General features: G+C 28.8%; 1 protein-coding gene across 1 annotated transcript; it reads right to left on the bottom strand.

Annotated features, from left to right (window-relative positions):
* Positions 1 to 9,230: 9,230 nt before the first annotated feature.
* LOC147802492 (zinc finger MYM-type protein 1-like) lies at positions 9,231 to 14,054 on the bottom strand. The gene is made up of 3 exons (XM_087152730.1): positions 14,050 to 14,054; positions 13,907 to 14,015; positions 9,231 to 12,395 (listed from the first exon to the last, which is right to left on the bottom strand). Exons 1-3 carry the CDS (start codon positions 14,052 to 14,054, stop codon positions 9,414 to 9,416), a joined length of 3,096 nt encoding a protein of 1,031 aa, XP_087008856.1. The 3' UTR covers positions 9,231 to 9,413.
* Between the last annotated feature and the right edge of the window lie 10,593 nt (positions 14,055 to 24,647).

Raw genomic sequence — 24,647 nt, 5'->3', positions numbered from 1 at the left:
GACTGCTCTATTCCCTAAGCCATCGCTGCTCATTTAGAATACTTAAGGTCTATCCTAGAACAATGATGATGCAATAATCGTAGTTATTGCATCATCAATTAGTGCGTGAGATTGCTAAAGATCAAAAATTATTCATGTTTTTTTTCCACGCGCAATGGTAGTTTGACAGCGAATTTTATTAATTGCCAGGACATATTTAATGATCTGTGTCGTAAAATTGTTGACCATTCTCATGGAGGACAAAAATTTATAGATTGTGGGTACACCACCTACTTTTAGGGAAAAAAACCAGATCCTTACGTAAAACATAATAATTATGAATAAATAAAATAAAACAAAAACAAAATAATAATAATTTTATTCAAAGAAAGTGCTGTTTTTTGCACGGTTTCCTAACTTAATATAATATATTGAATAATTAATTAACATATTTAAGATCTGTTCTAGGTTCCTTCAATACGACGATGCAACCAATACGAGAGTACTTAAGAATGCGATCATAAGATAAAAAGGTATTCGTGTTTTTCTTTTTCCTTTTTTACATACAGGTAATTTAAATATGAATAAATATTTAACCTTATAATTGCACACCCCATTTAATTAACTATTTTCTAACCGCTAACCGAAAGGAACCATATTTTCGTAAGCATTCATAAATTTAGTGTCAAAAATCTTACACTCTCCGAAATAAAAACGATATGCTCATTAAAAAAATGTATTATTTTGTAACTAGTTGCTTAAACTGAGGTTTGCATTAGGGAAATACAAGATTCAAAGCCAAATTCTAAACCAGAGGTTCCCAATTTTTTACAGCTACGGAAACCTAACAAGACAATCTTCTTTTAGTGGAACCCCGACTTTTTAAAAGAAAAACTCAGCTGTGAAAATGTATATTAAAAAAATAAAATTAAAATATTAATTTAAAACAATTTAATGTGAATAATGAAATTTATTAATTGTTTCATCAATAACAATCTTATAATTAGGTTTTCTACAAGGCAGTTCATATAGCGTCTTTCTATCGAGTAGTTTTTGATGTATGCATAAATCGTATTGAATAAAATAAGCTTATAGTTTTATGCATGAATAGGGTAAAAAATCATTTTTTTAAATTTTGTAACTTCATTTTTTTATTGAGTGATTTCATGAAAATAAAAATTAAGATCAAATGAATAACCGATTATCGGTAAGTCTATTAAAAGTTTTTAAAAATAGAACTGTCTTAAACTGTTAGAATAGTTATAAGAGAAAAATAATTCTTTATTATTAATTTTGGTTATTTTGTTAATACTTATGCATAAATAGGGTAAGAAATTATTTTTTAAAATTTTGTTACTTCATTTTTTAATTGAATAATTTCATGAAAATGACCGAAAATAAAAATTAAGATTAAATGAAAAATCGATTATTGGTTAGCGTATTAAAAGTTTTTAAAAATAGAACTGTTTTTACACTGTTACAATGGTTATAAGAGAAAAATAATTCTTTATTATTAAATTTGGTTGTTTTGTTAATACTTATGCATGAATAGGGTAAAAAATTACTTTTTTAAATTTTGTTACTTCATTTTTTTATTGAATAATTTCATGAAAATGACCGAAAATAAAAATTAAGATTAAATGAGTAATCGATTATCGGTTAGTCTATTAAAAGTTTTAAAAATAGAACTGATTTAAACTGTTAGAATGGTTATAAGAGAAAAATAATTCTTTATCATTAAATTTGGTTATTTTGTAAACATTTATGCATGAATAGGGTAAAAAAGTATTTTTTTAAATTTTGTTACTTCCTTTTTTTATTGAATAATTTCATGAAAATGACAGAAAATAAAAATTAAGATCAAATAAATAATCGATTATTGGTTAGCTTATTAAATTTTTTTAAAAATATTTGCCTGTTGAAAAGAATTCCCAACCCCTTTGACCTTTCCCCGTAACCTTAGGATTCCGGGAAATGTCAAAGATCAGCGGTTCCTTTTGGGAACCACTGCTCTAAGCCATGAGGACGTAACCATATTCGTACGCCACGTGAGAATGAGATCATAAAATCGAAATCATACAAGTTTTTTTCTGTGTATTCTATGTATGAATTCTATGTATTTAACACTTCCATTAATAGAAAACAATAAGGAAGAATGCGCTTAACGAGAGTTAAATAATCATTGACAATAAGTCATAAAAGTAAAAAAAAGAGAAATTCATTATAAATTTCAAAACTTTCAGATAATAGTATCATAAAGATCTGATCTTTATTCCCAAAAGATAATTACTAACGGTTCACTCTTCTGATGTGCGCCATTTCACTGTAAAAATCGATCAAAACAAGGTGTGAATAAAGAATTCTTTAATTAACTGAATTTTAAATAAATGACTCCAGAATGAAAATCAAATTTCCAAAACACATGACTTTCCAGCTGTTGCCAGATCCACCCTAACCATGTTTCGCAACATATGGCAGTTAATATAAGATAGTAAAAGTAACAAATTTGCGGAAAGGGAATTCGTTGTAGAAAAGTCTTTTGAAGCAGATTTTAAGTTATTTTTCATTTTATTCCATTATCACATTTCATTTTCTTTCACGAAATAAAAGTGTTTCATACTTTTTTTGTGAAGGCTGATCTTTTTACGATTTTAGATCAGTTCCATGAGTAAATTTCTTTTCCCTTTAATAATTTTTAATTTAAATCCGTGGCTTTATAATATTTAATTGTGGCTCTTTTAAGTAACTAATTTTAAACGTGAACTTTAATGGGAAATAGATTGTGATGGTAGGGATTCATTGCTTATCTTAGGCACAAAACTGGAAAAATATTTTATCTCAGAATAATACTTGGTTATACACACTTTGTTATACTAACACAAGTACCATCATCTGTGTCACAACACAGAATGACGAAAATATACAGAAAATTACCTTCATTAAGTGACTCGGGACTGATGATGGTTTGTTATAACCGAAATGACTATCTATTGTTAGGTAATTTTATTTGTGGTTATCAACCTTGAACGAAATTAATTCTCTTACACAGAAAAGAATTACAGATCGAATCACGCTTTTTTTTAGTACAGGCACTTTGGGGCCATAATTTGTGAAATCCATTTACCGTGAGTTTTTCTTTTTATCGTAACATTTACTTTTTTAAGTAAAATCCATTTTTACCGTAAAATCAATTTTTATAGTTTAAAATCCATTTTTACCGTACAGCATTATATCGTAATTTTTGCAGAATTATTTATTCAATTAGAATGATTCAGTGATTTTATTACAGTAAATATTACGGTATAACAGCATTTTCTTATTCCGTGACTTGTTTCGGTTAAAAGTGCCGGTTTCCTAATTACCGGTACTTTTTACCGTAATTTGATGCGGAATTTTTTCAGTCTAGTCTAAACACTATGATTATGGAATACATTTATCTTTAAGTTTAATATATCTATCTCACTGGAAAGTTTATTTATCATAAGTTATACTTTCATAAGTTAAATTCCTCTCTCTAATGCAATCAAAAGTTAATACTTTAAATAAGAATTTAAATTTGTTAAAAAATGTATATAGATATACAAATATCTTTACAGCGATAAATATTCTAATTTGATTACAAAATGCTTTTTTTTTTTAATTTTTTACCTTTTATTAATTTATGGTACAGGAGGCACACATAAGTACGACAGATTTTACTAAGATAATTTCAAGGAAAAAAGAACTTATGAAAAATGTGCATTCACATTCCTTCATAGATATTGAGTAACTGATAGTTAGTCCTTACCTTTTGACGCAGATGGAACAACCGGTGAGCCTTTTACATGTTTTCTTTTTCTGACGCTTTAATAACAAGCAAAAATATGATTTGATGCTTTATAATTATAAAAAAAAACAATCTAAAATAATTAAAAAAGTGTCTTAAACTATCCGAATTATATTTGTACTAAAATATTATATCTAAAAAAAGTAGTTTGATTTTTTTTTTTCAAACACGTTAAAAAACTTTTCATTTATTGATTTCGTAAATTAAAGAAGTTTCAATGCTGAATAATTGCTTCTCTTAGCTCTAAATAACTATACAAGTTTGAAAAGTTATTATTTGGAGGTGAGCCGTGTTTGGAAGATTTTATCTTCAACGCAGAAAAAGACACTGACGTTTCATGGTATACATCTTAACCATAAAGTATTAAAATTTTAAATATAATATTTTTTTTTCACTTATTTTAACGTAATTTAATACAAAATACTGAAACAAAGGTATGAAAATATGTTTAATAAAAATTCTGCTCCTAATGGTTAGTAATTGAATCATTCATTTGTTTCATTTTATTCGTTGACATACGCTCTATTTTCTTTTTTTTTGTCGTATGCCTGTTTTAGGCCGTGGGGGTGCGATTGTTCCTGTTTTTCAGTGGCGCCATCTATGGCCAGGAATTCGACTTCTGCCACGCCATTCACACAACCACAACCTGTTTATAAGGCGGGTCACATTCGCACACAAAGGAGAAAGGACATAGAACACAGAGAGAGAGAAAGAAACATCCATGCCTTGCCCGGGATTCGAACCCAGGACCTTTCTGATATACATTCTATTAAACCTATAATTATCAAATTTTAAACCCTAAGACTGCAAGTATTTTTTGAACTTGTCTTATACAAAAATTACATTAATAGTTTCCTGATAAATTTGCAATTCAATGCTGAATGTTTGCAAAAATTATAACCAAAATTAAACGTGTCTCTATATTTCATATAAAAACTAAAACATTTCATTCTCACCATTTTCCTTTTTAAATCAAAATAATCATAATAAAGCGGTATCAAAAACACAACAAAAAAAATCATTTAATATTTACAATCAGAACTTCAGCATTCAACGTAGCATATTTCCAGCCTATTACTTATTATCAAACAAATGCATTTTTTTTTTCAATTCACACCACCAGCATAGGCTGTTAAAAAAATTTTTTGGAATGTTTTAAATCCTATCAACTCTTTACACGCCTATACAGTTTTGAATGAAAAGGAAGATAAAAATGCACCTTTAGAGCTAAAAATATTCTGAAACATTTCTAAAAGGTTAGAATATCTAAAAAAAAAAAAAAAAGGCGGCAATGAAATCGTCTTACGATGTCTTTATGACATTAGCGTGTCTTTTCCACCGTGAAAGCTTTTTGCGTCAGTATTTTTTCTGTCTTAAAATGCATTCTTCAAAGACGAGACAGTTTCTACACCATTGCTTTAATCCTATTATGGTACATCTCTCCGATTTTCGAGATGTTTCTAACTCTAAGTTATAATACTACGGAAGTGTATTGACGAAATTTTGTAAGGAAAAATTATTTCCTCTCAATTGTTGAATAAAAAAAAAATAACATTGAAATGCACAGAATATTTTTGTAAGCATTTGAGAAAGGGTTATCGAATTATGTGTTGAAAATGTATGTCTTTTTATGATCTGATTATAGTTAAATTTGAAATGGGATTTTTTAAGCACTATTGACATCGCAGATGCTTTTTGTATGTATTTTGATTCAGAAATTTCCAATTTTTACACTAATATCTGACACATTTTATACTTGCTAAAGTTTTTTGTAATCGTGGTTTTTTCGTGTGAAGTAAAAGTTTCTTCAAATTAAAGTTAATTAAACCTCGTAAACATAGTCACTGCTACTGCTCTAGGTGAATCGCAAAGGGACTTCTTTCCAAAAACAGACTATACCTGATTGAAAAAAAAAAAAATATTTATCAGCGAAAAAATCGCCAATCAGAATCTCGTTTGCTTCCGATATTTTTCGCATAAGAAAAAATCACTTCTACAGCAATTATGTAATTACAATTTAGTTAGTAATAAATGTAAACATATTACACGAAGTTGGAAAAGGAATAATGCTAAGTTAATTAAATACTGCAAGCATGTGACACTTCTCTTAATTTTTAAATACATAAAAATGTCTGCTTTTATGAGATTACGTAGACGACATAAAGTTAGTGTATACCCTAGCTCGCCCAGACCACAGTGCTGGCATAAATGTATCCTTAGTTGTAGACTGATCATGGGTTAGAGTGCCCTTGCCGCCAGGCTAACGGTGGGAAGTTTTCGTGGTTTCCCTCTGCATATAACGCAAATGCGGGTTAGTTCCATCAAAAAGTCATCCTCGAAGGCGAATTTTACTCAATAATTGATCCAGGAGTTCCCTTGTCTTCTGGATTGTGTTCAAAATGACAAGGCTACGGAGTTGAACATTAGTCGCTATTCACTCAAAATTTGAATCGGCTGTTCACCGACGGTTATAAAATGAAATAAGATAAATTTTTATTGAATATTTGGTCACATTAATTGAATTAAATATCACATTGCTCGGTTTTCGAGAAATAAATAAATTAAATTGTTATTGATTAGATTAAAATAATTATTAATTTTTTTTACATAAAAACTATTTCACTTTAGTTATAGCAAATTTACTTCCTTAGCTGTTAGTGGACTTGATTTTACAATAAAATTTTAAAAACACGTTTGTTGTTATATTATATCAGTCAAATCATACTTATTTCTTAGCTGCCAACGCTTAAACTGTTTTAAGAAGTTTTTATAGTGGTAGTAAAATAAAAATTGCAGCAACAACTGTAAGCAGAACTTTCTTAAATTTCATCAGCTACTAAAACCACATCTAACAAAAACCAGTCAACATATAGTTTATGCATGTTAAATTAGGTATAATGATAATCAAGAGCCTTTAAATCAAATTTATAAAATAAAAAATCAAATATCGAAATATAAATCTGACTAACTAACTTTGCAATAAAATCCATCTGGAAAAATAAACAGAAATTGCAGAATGTTTTTTAATTACTTAAATATCATTAAATCTGCTCTTGATGCTTTTTTTTAATTTTTTATAGGCAAAATGGGAAATTTCCCCTCCCGAAAATATAAGATTGGGACGCAATTGCAGACAGTGTTGTTGTTGGATTAAGTCCCACAAGATCTACACAATGAGCTATTGGTGACGGCCTTGGACACATCCCAGTTGATGATCTTAGGACACCAGTGGCCTCCAACCCCCAAGCTCTTGGGCGCATTCATCCCCCTCCCCACAAAAAAAAATTGCTAACTTTCCCCTTCCATGTTAGCTTGTTCGAAATAGTGCTACGTTGCTTCTTTTACTTATGTACTTCAAAAAAAATAAAAATTCTCTCGTCTAAATTCCCCCCAAACTATTCGTTTTATTTAGTGTAAACCCCCCCCCCCAAGCTTCAAGTGGGCGCATCGTGCGCCCACCTTCCCCCCTGATGGGGGCCCCTGTAGGACACATTCCACAGGAGGGGATGGCTCCTCTGCTTCGGTAGCCCGATGATCTGCACGCGAAGTCAAGCACGTCACGTTAGAACAGTTTATCGAGAATCGATACTGCACACCCTTGGTCCCTTTGCAGACTGATGAAAGTGCTCACCCACTCGCACAACAGTGGAGTAGTTAAGGGGAGGGTTTGAGGGACGAAAGCCCCTCCGAAATTATAAATTACTTGATTAATGAGCAATTGTACGGTGAGTAGGATGTAGTTTTAAAAAAAAATTTAAATTTTTATTATTGATTTTTTTTGTAATTTAAACATTTGGAGAAAATTTTTATATAGAATATATAATGTCGCAAGGAGATAAACTTCCTTCAAACATACATTAAAACAACGCTACTGTCGCACACTGACAGCAAACAGTGCTGCTTGACTTCGGTTCAATGTTCTATTCGCGATCGCAACGAACTATAGGGGGCGTTGTTGTATGAGACGCTTACCTGCGATTTCCATATGAACCGTCATTCAGTTACTCTGGAGACGTCGTTAATGTAGCGCGTAGCATTGCAACGTTCCTTCTTTAATGTGGCTTATTAAATTTAAAAAAGAAAAATGCTTGATATTCTTTCTTGTACAACCGAAAACAAAATGGTATCTCTTTTCATTAGAGAAGGAATATCCAAAACACATCGGAAAAATATTTGTACATTAACAGAAAAAAATATGTATATTCTTATAAGAGTTAAACCTAATGCCCGAGAAATAGTATTACTAAATTTAATGATATAACATGAAAGGCCCATTTAAACTTTACATTCTATAGTTTTAAGAATCATATTAGTTCAAAAATTAAAATGAACAAAAAGTATACATAAGCCTCATAATTTTATGAAATTTAATTTTTTAAACAAAGTTTTTTGACAACAATTTTTATTAAAAAATTTCAAGTTTCAATAAAAATCATTATTTAGAAACTAAGAAACGTAAAATAAAGAATGCTGACGAAACAAAAACAAATGAACAATTCTTTTTTGTCGCCATTTTTAGTGCTACGAATATTCGTCTTTGGGATTTGCCAAAAACAAAACAAGATGCAATTTTATTTTTTCAGGAGGGAAATATTTTACCGAAAAAACGAAAATGTACCAATTCCCACAACATAAAACTTTATCTTGGCAAACGTACGTTTTGGAAATGTTATTTCATTTGGAATCTTATTCATCAGAGTTCATATGGCGATATGATTGTTTTGAATCTATGCTAAACTCTATATCGGCTCATTTTCCACCGAAATCCAATTAACTATTTTGATTTCAAATAAAGTGTTTTATTTTATGAACTGTCGCAAAAATTTTAAGTGCAGATTGGCGGCACTTAAAAACCGCCAAATCTGTAGCGGCGGTGGCGTTAATACGCAGGCCCGTCCCTAACCGATTCCTGAGGGGGGGTGTTGAAGTTAATTTTGCCGACTGTCATGAGTAATTTTTACAGCACTTAAAAATGCAAACGCTATAGGTGTATAAATGTGGTATTATTGACTACTACATGATACCAGTAATTATTCAAAATCAAAAAGAAAATATACTCTTTAAATTTCCATTAACTTTTATTATTAAATTGGTAAAAAATATTTAAAAAAATAATTTTATTAAATAAACTGAAACCTATTAAGTTTTCAGTAACAGTAATCAATAATTATTTGTGGAAATAATTTTAAAAAATAAAGTTGTAAATTTAAATCTTTTTCAATGCAACTTTTAAATCACTTAATATTTAAATACTTTTACTTAATAATTAAATTCTTTTTTTGAAAATTTCTTTGTTATTAAACTTATCTTTTGTTTCATCTAAATGTTGTTACCAAAAAGCTAAACAGAGCAACTGTTAGAAGATAAGGAAATAAGTCGCAATCAGCAAACACAGTCTTCTATCAGAAATTGATTCAAAAACAAATTGATTCAAAAGTAAATTGTCAATTCTTATTTTTAAAAAATAAGAAAAATAACGTAAAAAAACATTGAAAATATTTGCAATTTAAATTATAAATGAAAAAAAATTATAAATGAAGAAATTCACATAAAAAGGATAGAAAAAAAATAAGATATTAGCAAAGTTACGTTATATTAATCATATTAGCTACGTAAATTTAATTCGGCGTTGTTTTAAAAGTGAAAAATGTTCTGCCAACATATCAAGCTTAATATTATCAACTATATCTTTTTCTGCTTTGAGTAAAAGCAGGGAATTTAAGCGTTCATCGGTCATTGTTGTACGAAGATAGTTTTTAACCAATTTCAGCTTGCTGAAAGTTCTTTCATTCGTCGCAACTGTCACTGGTGCAGTTAGCACTAAGCGACAAACTAAATTTGCCAAAGGCAATATTTTCTTCAGGTCCTCTGACTTTTTCATTACTGACATTAAGTCAGAGTATTCTTTGCAATGATCGCAGAGAATCTCCAGTTCTGCTTGAACTGCCAGAGGATCTGAAATTTTTAAGTTGGTGGGGAAAAGTGAAAGAGCCCTTTCAACATTTTCCAAAGTACACCGACTTCTTTCCATAGGAGGCTTTAAAATGTCAAACAGGGGTTTCACGACGTTGACAAACGTTTGGACATTGTCCTTACATAATGTTATAATAGTGTCCAACACTGCTGTAAACTCCTTTCTATAGAAATCTTTCAGAGAATACTTCGCTTGAGTTTCTGCATTCTCGTCCAATCTTTTTGGTGCAATCCTTCTTCTGTGATGTTTTTTAAATTCCATGAATGGATCAATTTCGTATTGTTTTGAAAATGCAATTGCACTATCCAATAAATCGTCCATGCTCTTTTTATTATGATTGATATCTTCTAAAGATTTTATGGCGCTTTCGATTAGAATGGAAGCATCGATAATGTTTAGCTTCTCTGCTTCCAAAGCTTCTGTTAAATTTTTTAATTTATACAATATATTTTTCATGAACAGTATAGTTGAAATAAAATCGAATGAAAGCATTTTCTTCTGTAATCCTGATGCCCCAAGTCTTGTCTTTGAGTCAAATTTTTTTGAGGATGAAATATCATCTAGAACAGATATAATAACATCAAAAGACTGCCAAACAGCTTTTACAGATTCAGACCTGTTGGTCCAGCGTGTTTGAGACAAATTTTTTAACTGAAGTGAATATTCCAAATTTGACAATTCTTCACACAAATGTGCATATCTTTTTGTACTTGAAGTGAAAAATGTGTAGAGAGCACCAAGATCATCCAATAAATGACCGACTAAGGCACTCGCTTCACATCCATGCTGAGTGAAAGTATTCAAGCGATGTGCTTGGCATGGAATGTATGGAATATTACGTTCCACGATGTCGGAAAGTTTTCTTTGGGCTCCTTGGTGCTCACCGGACATAGAACTAGCATAATCATAAGATTGAAACACTAACTGACTGCTTAGTAATTCCAGTTCACTTAATAGCTTGAAAATCAGACTGGCAATTCCAGAGCCTGTTTTATTTTTTGCTTCTGTAATTTTTAAGAGCCTCTCGTTTGGATTTCCGCTATCATCTACATATCGAATTACTAACGATAGCTGATCTCTGTGAGATGTATCAGGTGTGGTATCCGCCATAATCGCAAACATACCTGATTTTTGGACTTCATAAACTATATGCTTGGATATTGCTTGCGCAAATATATACAAGAATTCATTTTGTGATTTTGGGCTCATATAGCTTACGTGGTATGGTCTGATGTTGCGATCTTCAAGCCATCGCTTCATCACGTAATTATGTCTCGATAAAAGTTCGACAATTTGATTAAAATTTCCATCTTTCTCATCCGCATCTCCTCTTAAAGCGAGCCCTTGTCTGCCTAAAGTTCGCACAACATCAAAGAGTAAATTCACTGCTTTTTTATTGTAGATTTTTTCTTCCTCTTCTCTAACTTTTTGCAATCTCAGATTTTTTTTAAAAAACTCATCAACGTGTTTGGAATCTGAAAGAAAGTTACAATAATCTTCTAGTGCTTTTTTGTGATTGCACGAGGAGAAATGGCTTGCGAGTTTACCTAGCTTATTATTACCAACACTTTTCATTTTATGCCATTGCCTGACACCTTCGTCAATCCAGGGCACATCACCAGTTATTTCCCTATTAGTACATGCAGGGAAGAGACTGCAAACAAAGCAAAATGCAGCGTCTTTAAATACGCTGTACTCCAAATGTGGGTATTCCTTATACCAGCTGGGATTAAAGCGTCTTTGCTTGGACTGAGGAATTTCATTATTAGCCGGAAAAGCTGTTAGTTTTGGCTGATTTGGTCCAAGGGAAATTAAATACTTCCTTTGATTTGAAGAACAAATACGTTTGCGTTTTCCAGGGTCATGCTCAACTATTTCATGATGTTCTTCCGATACAGAATGAGAACTTACTTGCCGACTGCTTAAAATTGCATCTAGAGCCGTGGTTGCATCATTTAAATACAAGCTACACTTTTCTTTTACACTCGTTATGACTTCTATGCTTTCAGACAAAAAAATCAAAGGATTTGCAAATCCTTCTTCGTTCATATGGTTTAAAATTTTCTTGCACTCTTCAACCTCAGTAACTAGCGCTGAAAGTTGAGCTAAACACGTCAACCAAGACTTATTACCTTCAGTATTTTGTTGATTACCATCAGTATTTTGTTCATCGAATCTTAGTAATATTGTAGTGTCGGTTACTTTGGTTGGAGAATGACAAGCAATAGTAATGAGTTCTTCATTTTTTTCTTTTCTTACTCTTGGAGAAACTTCTACAACCGCATCTTTCCTTTCTTCGGAGTTAAGAACTAACTGATTTGTTTCAAAAGAAGGATTTTTCGAAGCATGGTTAAGTTCTTCAATTGCTTTTTCTGTAATAGCTTCTACATCCACAATTTTTCGTTCTTCAGGATCTGTAGATTCATTTGTGTTCATAGAATTTTCGGAAAATTCTATTAACTCTTCAGTGATTTTCGAAGCATTTTCTATTTCTTCATTTTCTACATCTTTAGTTTCTTTTTCAAGGCCAGCTAACTTATTAACTTCAAAGGAAACAGTGCTTTTTGGAAAGTTGCTTGAAATTTCGCTTACAACTTCTGTCAAATGATGAAGATTCTGAAATAATAATAAATAAAATAAATTTTTCAGCTATTTTTTTAAAAATTGGGATCTATGGTTCTTTAAAAAGTGCCAATTTTCAGACTGTAAAAATTTTTATATATTATATATTCTTTATTTTGGGAATTTTTTTTTGTTGCCATTTCACTTTTAAAATCAATAAATCTAAGTTCTGCAAAATTATATCTCTAAAAGAAATTTTGTACATTATAAACACATTTGTATTTTAAGTAATGAATTCATATAAGAAAATTTACTTTCTTTGAAACATAACTTCTTACAACGAATTTAGAATCTAAGCCGAAACTTTTATACACACTTTGGCTATTAGAGTTTAGTTTTGTTTTCATTGCTCAATATCTGCTTTTACCTATACACTATATACGCATCAATTATATTATATTGAGCAAAATCAAAAGCACTGGTGTAAACAAGAAAATCGACATATTTTGAAGAATCTTAAGTCCCATATATATATATGTTTACATACGTAATGCAGCTTAACATTATTTAAATTAAAAATTGTAAGTAAAATTTACTATCACATTAATGCTATTTCTATTTTTACGAACTCTCATCTCATTTAAAAATCCCTTTTTATGGAAGAGTATTTAGCTGGTAATTGCTTGAAATAATTTAGCCAGTTCAGTTAAATTTATTCAAAACCAGCCATAAAAAGCGATTCCATCGAATTATAGGTCTTATGTAAATACTCTCTTATTCTAAACAAATAAATAAGCAAAAGACAAAATTAAATAAAAATAGAACAAGTATTTGCAAGGACTTTAAACAATACTTATATTTAATATATGCATGCCGTAATACAGTTTTTATCTCTTGGATTTGAAAATTAAATATTAATATTTTTATGCGTTTTAAATGATGAGATATATATCACCCTCATGCCAACAATAATACAATATCACCCTAAATTAATTAATTTCAAAAACATTATGCAAACTTAGGCATTTATGTTCAAAAACATCTCAGTAAATTTTTCATTTATAATTTTCGTAATGAACATTTTTTATCAATAAACATAAATTTAAAATTGGTGCAATTAAGTTACTTTTTTAGTCATTTATGTGCTTTTTATAAGGTTCTCCTATTTATAAATGGATTTTTATCATTGCTCACTTGTAAACGTGTACAATGAGAAATGATATTTTAAAAATTTGAATTTAATAAATAACATCAGTTCCTAATTTATGCAAAATGAAGGACACAACTGTTTGTTTAAAAAATTAAAATGATTCACAAAATCATATATATATATATATATATATATATATATATATATATATATATATATATATATATATATATATATATATATATATATATATATATATATATAGATACACACACACACAAACACATACATACATATACATATATATATATATATATATATATATATATATATATATATATATATATATATATATATATATATATATATATATATATATATATATATACTTATTCAAAAACTAAATGTCACTTACTTGGCTGTTTTGGGGTTTTTTCTTTGCAGCTTCAAAAGGGCTCGATGGTGCGTCTAATGTTTTAACTTGAACACGTTTTCCTTCATGGCATGCCTTTTCATGGCGATTTCTATAATCATCATCGAATTGACAACCACAAATACAACATTGAAGTTTTATTCGCTTCCGTTTGTTAGAAATACTTGACATGATACGGTGTTCGCTTGTTCTTGTTGTCTTCGATTTCTATAACGTATAACGATTATTTTAATTTAAGAAAACAACTCATAATTCTGGGAGTATAAAAGTAAGTAACCGTAAAGATATTTAAAAATTAACATATTTTATAAAACTTGATAATAAAAAACCTTGGAAAGTTCTAAAAGGAACTGCCCCCCCCCCCTTCCTCTTAAGGAGGACTGAATAACCAATGTTGGAGAGGGAAAAAATATTCATTTAAATTGGTGATCTAAGAATTAAAGTTCGGATTCTAAATTTATAAGTCTGAAACAAACTTTTGGAATATAAGTTTTACAAGCGGTTTGTCTTCATAATAGAAAAAATTCAGTAATGGGCACTGTTAATCAGATCTTAAGGATTATACATGTGTAAGGAAAGTATGTTTCCGATGTGATTAATGTTATTTTTTTAAAATTTAGTTTTATTAAATATTTTAATTTCTCTTTAGATATCTTTTTTTGAAGGGAGGGGTAAGAATACTCGGGTCATTAAAATTATATGAACATTTGTAAATTTCTTTGTTAATTTTAGTCAAATCTTCAACAGAAAACAACAGAATTTTCAACAGTCAAATTTTCAATTCCGCAATAATATTAATTTATATTATACAGTTAATATTCATTTTATATTATATCAGAATTTTTTCGCAATTTTCTTTTTTTAAGAAATATGTACCTTCAATTCTTGTTATCGTTAAAAAGTTTTTTAAATACGTAAAAGTACTAAAAATTTAAATACATTTTGCATATTTTTTGCAAAGCAAACATTAAATCAACTTATGATGAAGTGCTAGAAATGATGGTTACATACTTTTTATATTTATTGTAAAAATTTTCACAATTTATAGAGCCTTGAGCTTTAAGATTTGAGATTGAGCGTTTTTTATTTTTAATTAAGTTAATAAAAGTTACTGAAAGTAACGATCTTCTATTATTTAAAATATCTTTTAGACGCAAAATTACAACATTAATCTATTTGATAATATAATTTAATAATATGCTATTTATTCAAAATCACCCCTCTTGGTATTCATTTTAAGAAATTTTGTTCCAAGTGAACGCGAAAAAGAACGCATAGAGGTCGCACGTTGGAAATTTAACTAAGTGAGGTGAGAATAAAAGAACAATCGAAAACAGACAAATCGCTGTTGAGGAAGGCGAGCGTAAAAAGGCATCAAGACATGTATGATTAACGATTTTTTACCTAATTAAATAAATTTATAAATTAAAAACTTTAACATTCACCTGACAATCAAACAGCCCTATTATTATTATTATGAAGATTATTATCAATATATCGTATTAGATATTTTATAAATTCATATGCTTGTTTTTTCTCATTTAAGTTTTAATTTACTACACCCACTGAAGTAGATTTTTATCTTTATTTTTGACAAGGTTTATAAAAATTTATATTAAGGATTATCTTTTCTTACCATCATGTTTTATATAATTGCATGTGATACACATCAAAGGCTATTTAAGAAATGTAGATAAAAATTAAATAAGTATTTATTCATTAAACTGAAACATTAATCTGAAAAATTATCTGACATCAATTATGCCCTTCGTGAACTTAAAAAAAAAAATCTTAATCCAAGTGTGATTGTTTTTTATGCATTTCAAATATTAATATATGCATATTTATTTAATTTTAGTAATTTTGATTGCGAATAGTTATTTATTTTTACTGCTTATTTATTACTAAAATTTCATTTTTCATTTTTATTTAAGAATTTTATGTGTTTATATTATTTCTTGTTATAATTTACACTGTTATTATTTTAAGAACTGGGACTAAAGTCTTAAATGGAGATACAGAAATAGGTTTCTTTCGGAAAAAAATTGACAAGGTTTGGAAGTGCGGATAAATTTTTGTATGCATTCTTGCCTTAAATAATTTGTAAAATGCTACATTTTTTATCAGAAAATTTTTTCAATATGAAATTAACACAATATAAATAATGAACATAGCATTTTAAAAAATTGAACTATGAATTCAAACAAAATGACATGATAAATCATAAATAAATATTTGTAGGAATTATATTTTGTAAATACCTAAAAATGCTTTACAAAGAGTGATCAAGTCCCTTTTTAAAATATTAAAAAAAAAAAGAACATCACTGTAAATAATAAAAAAAATGAAGGAAATAAATAAGGCGTTATTTCTTTTATCACTTTTATAGCTTTTTTTAAAAAATAGTCGTAAATCACAAAAAAATTTTTTTTTCCAGTTAAGGCAGTTAAAGTACAATTTTGTTAATTATATCTTATCCGTAAATTATGTTAAATAGTTAATTTTAATCGGGGTACTAAAGAAGTCACACAGGCGTGACATAAATATTTTGCAATACATTTTTTATATATACATTTTTAATATGTAAAATGCAATAAATGTACACAACAAAATTTAACAATCAACAAAAATTTCAAAAAATTTAAATCAAAATTTTAAATACTATAACATATTAAATTATCTATGTAATTTTATAAAAATAATATTTGATAGATAACAATATTGTTTTACCGAAATATGTTTATTTTATTTTTTAAAAAAAACAATTAAAAAAAACAATAAATATAAATAGTAAATAACAATTTGCCATAAATATTTTTCAACTTTCTGAAATTTTTGTTAGAATGTATTTATTTTTCTAATTTTGTGCGTAAAATACATTAAATATAAACAATCAACCAAACTTTAAAAAAAAAGTTAATAAACATTATAACATGATAAATTATGTATCAATATTCATAAAACTATTTTATAGATGGCTATATTTCTTTACCAAAATATATTTATTATTTTTTAAAAAAAACAATTTAAAAAAAAAAAAAAAACAATAAATATGAATAGTAAATAACAATTTGCCATAAATATTTTTCAACTTTCTGAAATTTTTGTTAGAATGTATTTATTTTTCTAATTTTGTGCGTAAAATACATTAAATATAAACAATCAACCAAACTTTAAAAAAAAAGTTAATAAACATTATAACATGATAAATTATGTATCAATATTCATAAAACTATTTTATAGATGGCTATATTTCTTTACCAAAATATATTTATTATTTTTTAAAAAAAATTTTAAAATGCGATTATATAAATAGGACACAAAGAATTTAAATAGCAATTACAATAAATGAATTCAAATTTTTTTTTCATATTTCCTTAAATATTTTGAAGAAATACAAACACTTTTTTAGCTATAAGAGGTTGTTTTTAATCCTCAATCAAATATAACGAAAAGAAAATATTGTTTTTTTGTACAAGAAAGGTATATAAAAAAAAAGAGAGAGCGAGAGACATTTTTAAAATTTAAAAACCTTAACTTAGACCTGACAAATAACTTAACTAAATTAAACTTAAATTAATAATAGAAATACATTCACTTTAATTCATATGCCTACATAATTTTATTTTACTTATTATTTATTTTTTTTTGTTTGTTACTTTTTTGTATCGCCTGTAAATTTTAAAAATGGATGGTGTTAGTTTGGGAAGCAAAATAGCTGAATTATTTATATATTTAGTTAGTTAAATCAATGAAAAAATTTTCGGAATTTATTTGAATCTCATAATTCTGTTAGGTTTTACGCTTTCTTCAACTTTCGAAATTTCAAATGTTATTATGTTATAGATTTGTTAATTAAAAACGCATAAAAACATTATGCTAAAATGATTATTCTGTATTTTTAATGCAAAACTGTGAATTCTGTGTGCAAAAACTGTCAAAACTGTGCAGAATTTTTATAAAAATACAAAACTATTAATTTTCTTTTTACTAATAATTAACTTAAACAAATGAAAAACTGTTAACTTTAGTCGAAAAGATAATATAATTAACATTAAATGCATGAGAAATACATGATAGTAGCTGAAAAAAAATTTTATAAAAGAAAAAAAAATTAAACTTTTCTATTTTTAAACAAGTCACATTTTCAATAAAATAAGAATTAGTACATTTTTGTTCATAAAGTATTGCAGTTTGAACTTATCATAAAAACAAAGGCTACGTACAAATATAGAATTTGATATTTGAAATTTCAATTAAATAAAATCTATGCAAAATAATTTCAACTGAAAATTTTTTGAAAAAATTACAATTTCAAACATAAAATAAAAAAGCTTAGTAAATAACTATTTAAAAAAAGGAAAAAGACTTCCTAATTTTGGAATTCAAATTAATTATTTCTATCTCAAGCTCCTACTAATGAATATAAATAACATAAAAAATTTTTAATTGTTTTTTTCTCTTTTAATCATTTTACCGTACAAAGAGATTAAAAAAAATAATTTTATCTGCTTCATAAAAATTAATTTTGATCCATATATATTTAAAAAAAAAATAATAATAATATTTTTTTGGAAGAAAAGTTTTAACCTAATTTTTTAAGCAATAATTGAGGAATTAATTTAATTTTGAAATAACAACTTATTTAATGCATTTTAATTAAACTCAATATTCAAACAATAATACAAATAATAAATATTCATAAAAAATTTATACTTACATTCAAAATTTAAGCTGATTGACTGATTCTTGGCTTCTTAGTAGATTCAATAATAATATGAATATTTAAAATGCGCTGTACTGGACAGTGATATACCGGTCAGTGAAGTAGTTGAACTGGTGAGGTGAACGAAAAAAAACTGGACAATTAGAGAAAACCACAGCTGTGTGTGCCTTTCCCTTCTTAACGACATGGACAAAGATATTGTCTTTATTCTTAGAAATAGTAAGAGAAAACGAGAGAAAGAGTAGCCTTAGGCATTTCTAGCTAACCACTTTTAAAACACCCTCGATTTTTCAAGTTGACAGAAATATCCGGGGTTTTGTGTGCTACTTTACAAGATCAGACCGGTGGCACCATCCTCTTTTGTGCCTTTTCATAATGTCGGTAATGGCTTGCTCAAACAGACAACTGACTTGCCACTTTTTCGTGTGAAAACTAGGAATCGAAGAATTCCTTTATATTCACCGCTTTTTTATTAAAATAATAAATGAATCCAAAATTACAACATTTAATACTTTGACCTCGAATCGGCAACCATCCACAAATTGTGTGAAATGATTGAAATATCGATTCGATTGAGTGTAATTCAATTTACTTTTTCAGAATTCTTAGGATTCTAGAGGAAAAAAAACAATATTAAAAACAAAATATAATATTTAATTTTCGAAACAGAAACTTTTATAAAGGTGAATTGAGGATCACAGATATACTTACTATTTTAAATAGAAAAAATTAAATTTTGTTGTGATGATTAATTGTTCCCAAGATATGAATTGACACTTGAACAGTTTATTTCAGGTTAAAAAGAATTTAACCCAAATAATAATCCAATCATCATAGAATTTTAAAAATTACGAATTGAAGAGTCGTTAACAAATTAAATGTTTTTTTTTTAAAAATTTTTTTTAATTCATTTGGAGTTAGTAAAAAAATTCATAATAGAAAAATATCTTTTAACAATAGAAAATATAAAGTATTTCATAATTTGTGTTATTTAAACAGAATTTAACTATTTAAATAAGATATTTTTGAAAATTAAGTATCCTTTTTAATAGGTATTCTAATTTGTATCCCCCCCCCCAAATATTTTGAAAGTAACAGAAAAAAAAAATAGGTTTAATTGAAAAATATGTAAATTTATTAATTCTTTGAAAAAGACTCATGTGAGTTCATCACTCCCTTTAAAAATTACTTAAACTTCAAATTAAGACTTAATATTATTCAGAGAATTAATATCTAAATTTTATGATACATTATAAGCTAACTAACAAATAGAGTTAGCAAAATTTACGAATGTGTCGTGGAAATAATAATACAGAGAAATGGTTTTCGGGATTTCGGCTTGTATTATCGGTCATTTTGCTTCGAATTATCATAAATGGTTACTCTTGGAAGAGAGAAAAAAAAACTAAATTTGAAAACACATTTTACAGCAAGATTTGCCGAGTCGGGTCTGGACAAAATCCCGAAATAAATAAAACTCAGATAGCATTGAAATCCGTTTAAATCTCATCACCGATAAAATATCCGACGATGAAAAAATTACGGCAAAGTCGGCATTTTGGCTAGTATTATCAGTCATCTTGCTTCGAATTATCATAAATGGTTACTCTTGGAAGAGAGAAAAAAAAACTAAATTTGAAAACACATTTCACAGCAAGATTTGCCGAGTCGGGTCTGGACAAAATCCCGAAATAAATAAAACTCAGATAGCATTGAAATCCGTTTAAATCTCATCACCGATAAAATATCCGACAATGAAAGAATTTCGGCAAAGTCGGCATTTTGGCTAAGTATTATCGGTCATCTTGCTTCGAATTATCATAAATCGTTACTCTTGGAGTGAAAAAAAAACTCAATTTGAATAGTTACATTTCAGGGCAAGATTTGCCGAGTCGGGCCTGTGGCAAAATCCCGAAATAGACAAAACTCAGAAGTCATCTTGCTTCGAATTATCTTAAATAGTTACTCTTGGAAGAGAGAAAAAAAATTTGCCGAGTCGGGTCAGGGACAAAATCCCGAAATAAATAAAACTCAGAACTCGGAGAGCATTTAAATCCGTTTAAATCTCATCACCGATGAAATATCCGACAATGAAAGAATTTCGGCAAAGTCGGCATTTTGGCTAGTATTATCAGTCATCTTGCTTCGAATTATCATAAATGGTTACTCTTGGAAGAGAGAGAAAAAAAAAACTAAATTTGAAAACACATTTCACAGCAAGATTTGCCGAGTCGGGTCAGGGACAAAATCCCGAAATAAATAAAATTCAGATAGCATTGAAATCCGTTTAAATCTCATCACCGATAAAATATCCGACGATGAAAAAATTACGGCAAAGTCGGCATTTTGGCTAGTATTATCAGTCATCTTGCTTCGAATTATCATAAATGGTTACTCTTGGAAGAGAGAAAAAAAAAAACTAAATTTGAAAACACATTTCACAGCAAGATTTGCCGAGTCGGGTCTGGACAAAATCCCGAAATAAATAAAACTCAGATAGCATTGAAATCCGTTTAAATCTCATCACCGATAAAATATCCGACAATGAAAGAATTTCGGCAAAGTCGGCATTTTGGCTAAGTATTATCGGTCATCTTGCTTCGAATTATCATAAATCGTTACTCTTGGAGTGAAAAAAAAACTCAATTTGAATAGTTACATTTCAGGGCAAGATTTGCCGAGTCGGGCCTCTGGCAAAATCCCGAAATAGACAAAACTCAGAAGTCATCTTGCTTCGAATTATCTTAAATAGTTACTCTTGGAAGAGAGAAAAAAAATTTGCCGAGTCGGGTCAGGGACAAAATCCCGAAATAAATAAAACTCAGATAGCATTTAAATCCGTTTAAATCTCATCACCGATGAAATATCCGACAATGAAAGAATTTCGGCAAAGTCGGCATTTTGGCTAGTATTATCAGTCATCTTGCTTCGAATTATCATAAATGGTTACTCTTGGAAGAGAGAGAAAAAAAAAAACTAAATTTGAAAACACATTTCACAGCAAGATTTGCCGAGTCGGGTCTGGGACAAAATCCCGAAATAAATAAAATTCAGATGGCATTGAAATCCGTTTAAATCTCATCACCGATAAAATATCCGACGATTAAAAAATTTCGGCAAAGTCGGCATTTTGGCTAGTATTATCAGTCATCTTGCTTCGAATTATCATAAATGGTTACTCTTGGAAGAGAGAAAAAAAAAACTAAATTTGAAAACACATTTCACAGCAAGATTTGCCGAGTCGGGTCTGGACAAAATCCCGAAATAAATAAAACTCAGATAGCATTGAAATCCGTTTAAATCTCATCACCGATAAAATATCCGACAATGAAAGAATTTCGGCAAAGTCGGCATTTTGGCTAAGTATTATCGGTCATCTTGCTTCGAATTATCATAAATCGTTACTCTTGGAGTGAAAAAAAAACTCAATTTGAATAGTTACATTTCAGGGCAAGATTTGCCGAGTCGGGCCTCTGGCAAAATCCCGAAATAGACAAAACTCAGAAGTCATCTTGCTTCGAATTATCTTAAATAGTTACTCTTGGAAGAGAGAAAAAAAATTTGCCGAGTCGGGTCAGGGACAAAATCCCGAAATAAATAAAACTCAGATAGCATTTAAATCCGTTTAAATCTCATCACCGATGAAATATCCGACAATGAAAGAATTTCGGCAAAGTCGGCATTTTGGCTAGTATTATCAGTCATCTTGCTTCGAATTATCATAAATGGTTACTCTTGGAAGAGAGAGAAAAAAAAAAAACTAAATTTGAAAACACATTTCACAGCAAGATTTGCCGAGTCGGGTCTGGGACAAAATCCCGAAATAAATAAAATTCAGATAGCATTGAAATCCGTTTAAATCTCATCACCGATAAAATATCCGACGATGAAAAAATTTCGGCAAAGTCGGCATTTTGGCTAGTATTATCAGTCATCTTGCTTCGAATTATCATAAATGGTTACTCTTGGAAGAGAGAAAAAAAAAACTAAATTTGAAAACACATTTCACAGTAAGATTTGCCGAGTCGGGTTTGGGACAAAATCCCGAAATAAATAAAACTCAGATAGCATTGAAATCCGTTTAAATCTCATCACCGATGAAATATCCGACAATGAAAGAATTTCGGCAAAGTCGGCATTTTGGCTAAGTATTATCGGTCATCTTGCTTCGAATTATCATAAATCGTTACTCTTGGAGTGAAAAAAAACTCAATTTGAATAGTTACATTTCAGGGCAAGATTTGCCGAGTCGGGCCTCTGGCAAAATCCCGAAATAGACAAAACTCAGAAGTCATCTTGCTTCGAATTATCTTAAATAGTTACTCTTGGAAGAGAGAGAAAAAAAAAAAATTTGAAAACACATTTCACAGTAAGATTTGCCGAGTCTGGTCTGGGACAAAATCCCGAAATAAATAAAACTCAGATAATATTGAAATCCGTTTAAATCTCATCGCCGATGAAATATCCGACAGTGAAAGAATTTCGGCAAAGTCGGAATTTTGGCTTGTAAGGAAAAAAGAAATGCCGACTTAACCTGAATTTGCCGACTGGATGATATCGCTGGGGGGGTGAGACACCCCTCTCACCCCCCCGTTGAGGACGGGCCTGTTAATACGTCGTAAGTACCGAATTTTTATTCCATACTTTTCTGAATCATATTATTTCAAACATTGGAATATACAAGAAGTATACATAAACACATAATGTTATACCATTTAATTTTTCAAAAGTATTTTGAGAACAATTTTTATCAAAAAATTATAAACTAAAAAACGGAAAATAAAGAATTCTTAGGATAAAAAAAAACGATTTTAAGAATTATTAACATTGAAATAAAAACTTTCATATTGTTTCTTTTTTTATTATTCTTATAGTTCTTAATCAGACGTAAAAAACCATTCTGTAGCGAACCATCATCAAATGAAAAAAAAATATTTACAAGCAAATTTTTTATTGTAAAAATCATTGCACTTACCTGATTTATGATTCCCGGAGAATTCCAAAATGATAAGTTCCTTGTTTGAAAACTTTATTCTCAAATAATAGATACCTAGTTTATCCCTTCATTACTTTTAGATAACATACTAGACAGCAAAATTTTATAATTGATATGAATTTGAATATGTAGCTAAAAACAGAATAGCTGAATTCTAGTTGAACTTATTCTTTCAAAATTAAAAAAAACTTACCAAGAAAACGATTTAAATTAATTAAGAATCAGCACAAATGGCACTATTTCAAGTAACTTGGATAATTTTTTATTGTTGTTTTCCGAATTATATGGATACAGAAATATATACTATTCTATAACGAAGAAGAATATGCTATAACTATTACAATTCTGTATGTTCTGAATTCATATTTATTCACTGGAATGACGAAAGCAATGTTGACTTCACTTTAATTCGTAATGAATTGAAGACAGAAGAAATGCATTTTACCTTAATACACACATCTGTAACAGTATCCGAAATCGGAAGTCATCAGTTGCAAGTTTGTTGATAATAGAAATTAAAAATTATTGAGGAATTTTTCTTCAAATATTTGGCGTGTTCTGTTCCTGAAAGATTTACTAATATTCAGGAGATTTTTTTCAAGTTCTTCGGCCTTTTCCTTAGGTAAATTTTGTTTCTTATTTGCTGCTAAAAAATGGCGTCTGATTCAGTCAATGACTTTGATGGAACTAAATGAAAACGTGATAAATTAATGTCCGATATTTACAGGCTCCCGCTAGACGGCGTACTCGAGCGTTGCGATCGCGAATTGGGAACCGTGTCTCAACGAGTTTACTGCGGAACTTGCAGACGACAGTTTATTTTTCATAATTTTACTATCGTAGAAAATATTTAAATATAAATAAGTTATTTTTGTGTGAATTTTGAAACGAAATCTCAACACTTTCTGAGTAAAAAAGAAAACAACACACCAATCAAAGGTGCTGAGAATTGTAACCAAAATCTTTGGTTTGCATGAGCATGGCAAAACTTTACACTGTTA

Source organism: Parasteatoda tepidariorum, chromosome 10 (genome assembly GCF_982258835.1).
Source record: "Parasteatoda tepidariorum strain Cologne lab strain chromosome 10, Ptep-v5.0, whole genome shotgun sequence".
Taxonomy (NCBI): domain Eukaryota; kingdom Metazoa; phylum Arthropoda; class Arachnida; order Araneae; family Theridiidae; genus Parasteatoda; species Parasteatoda tepidariorum.
This window is presented reverse-complemented; position numbering and strand designations above follow the sequence as displayed.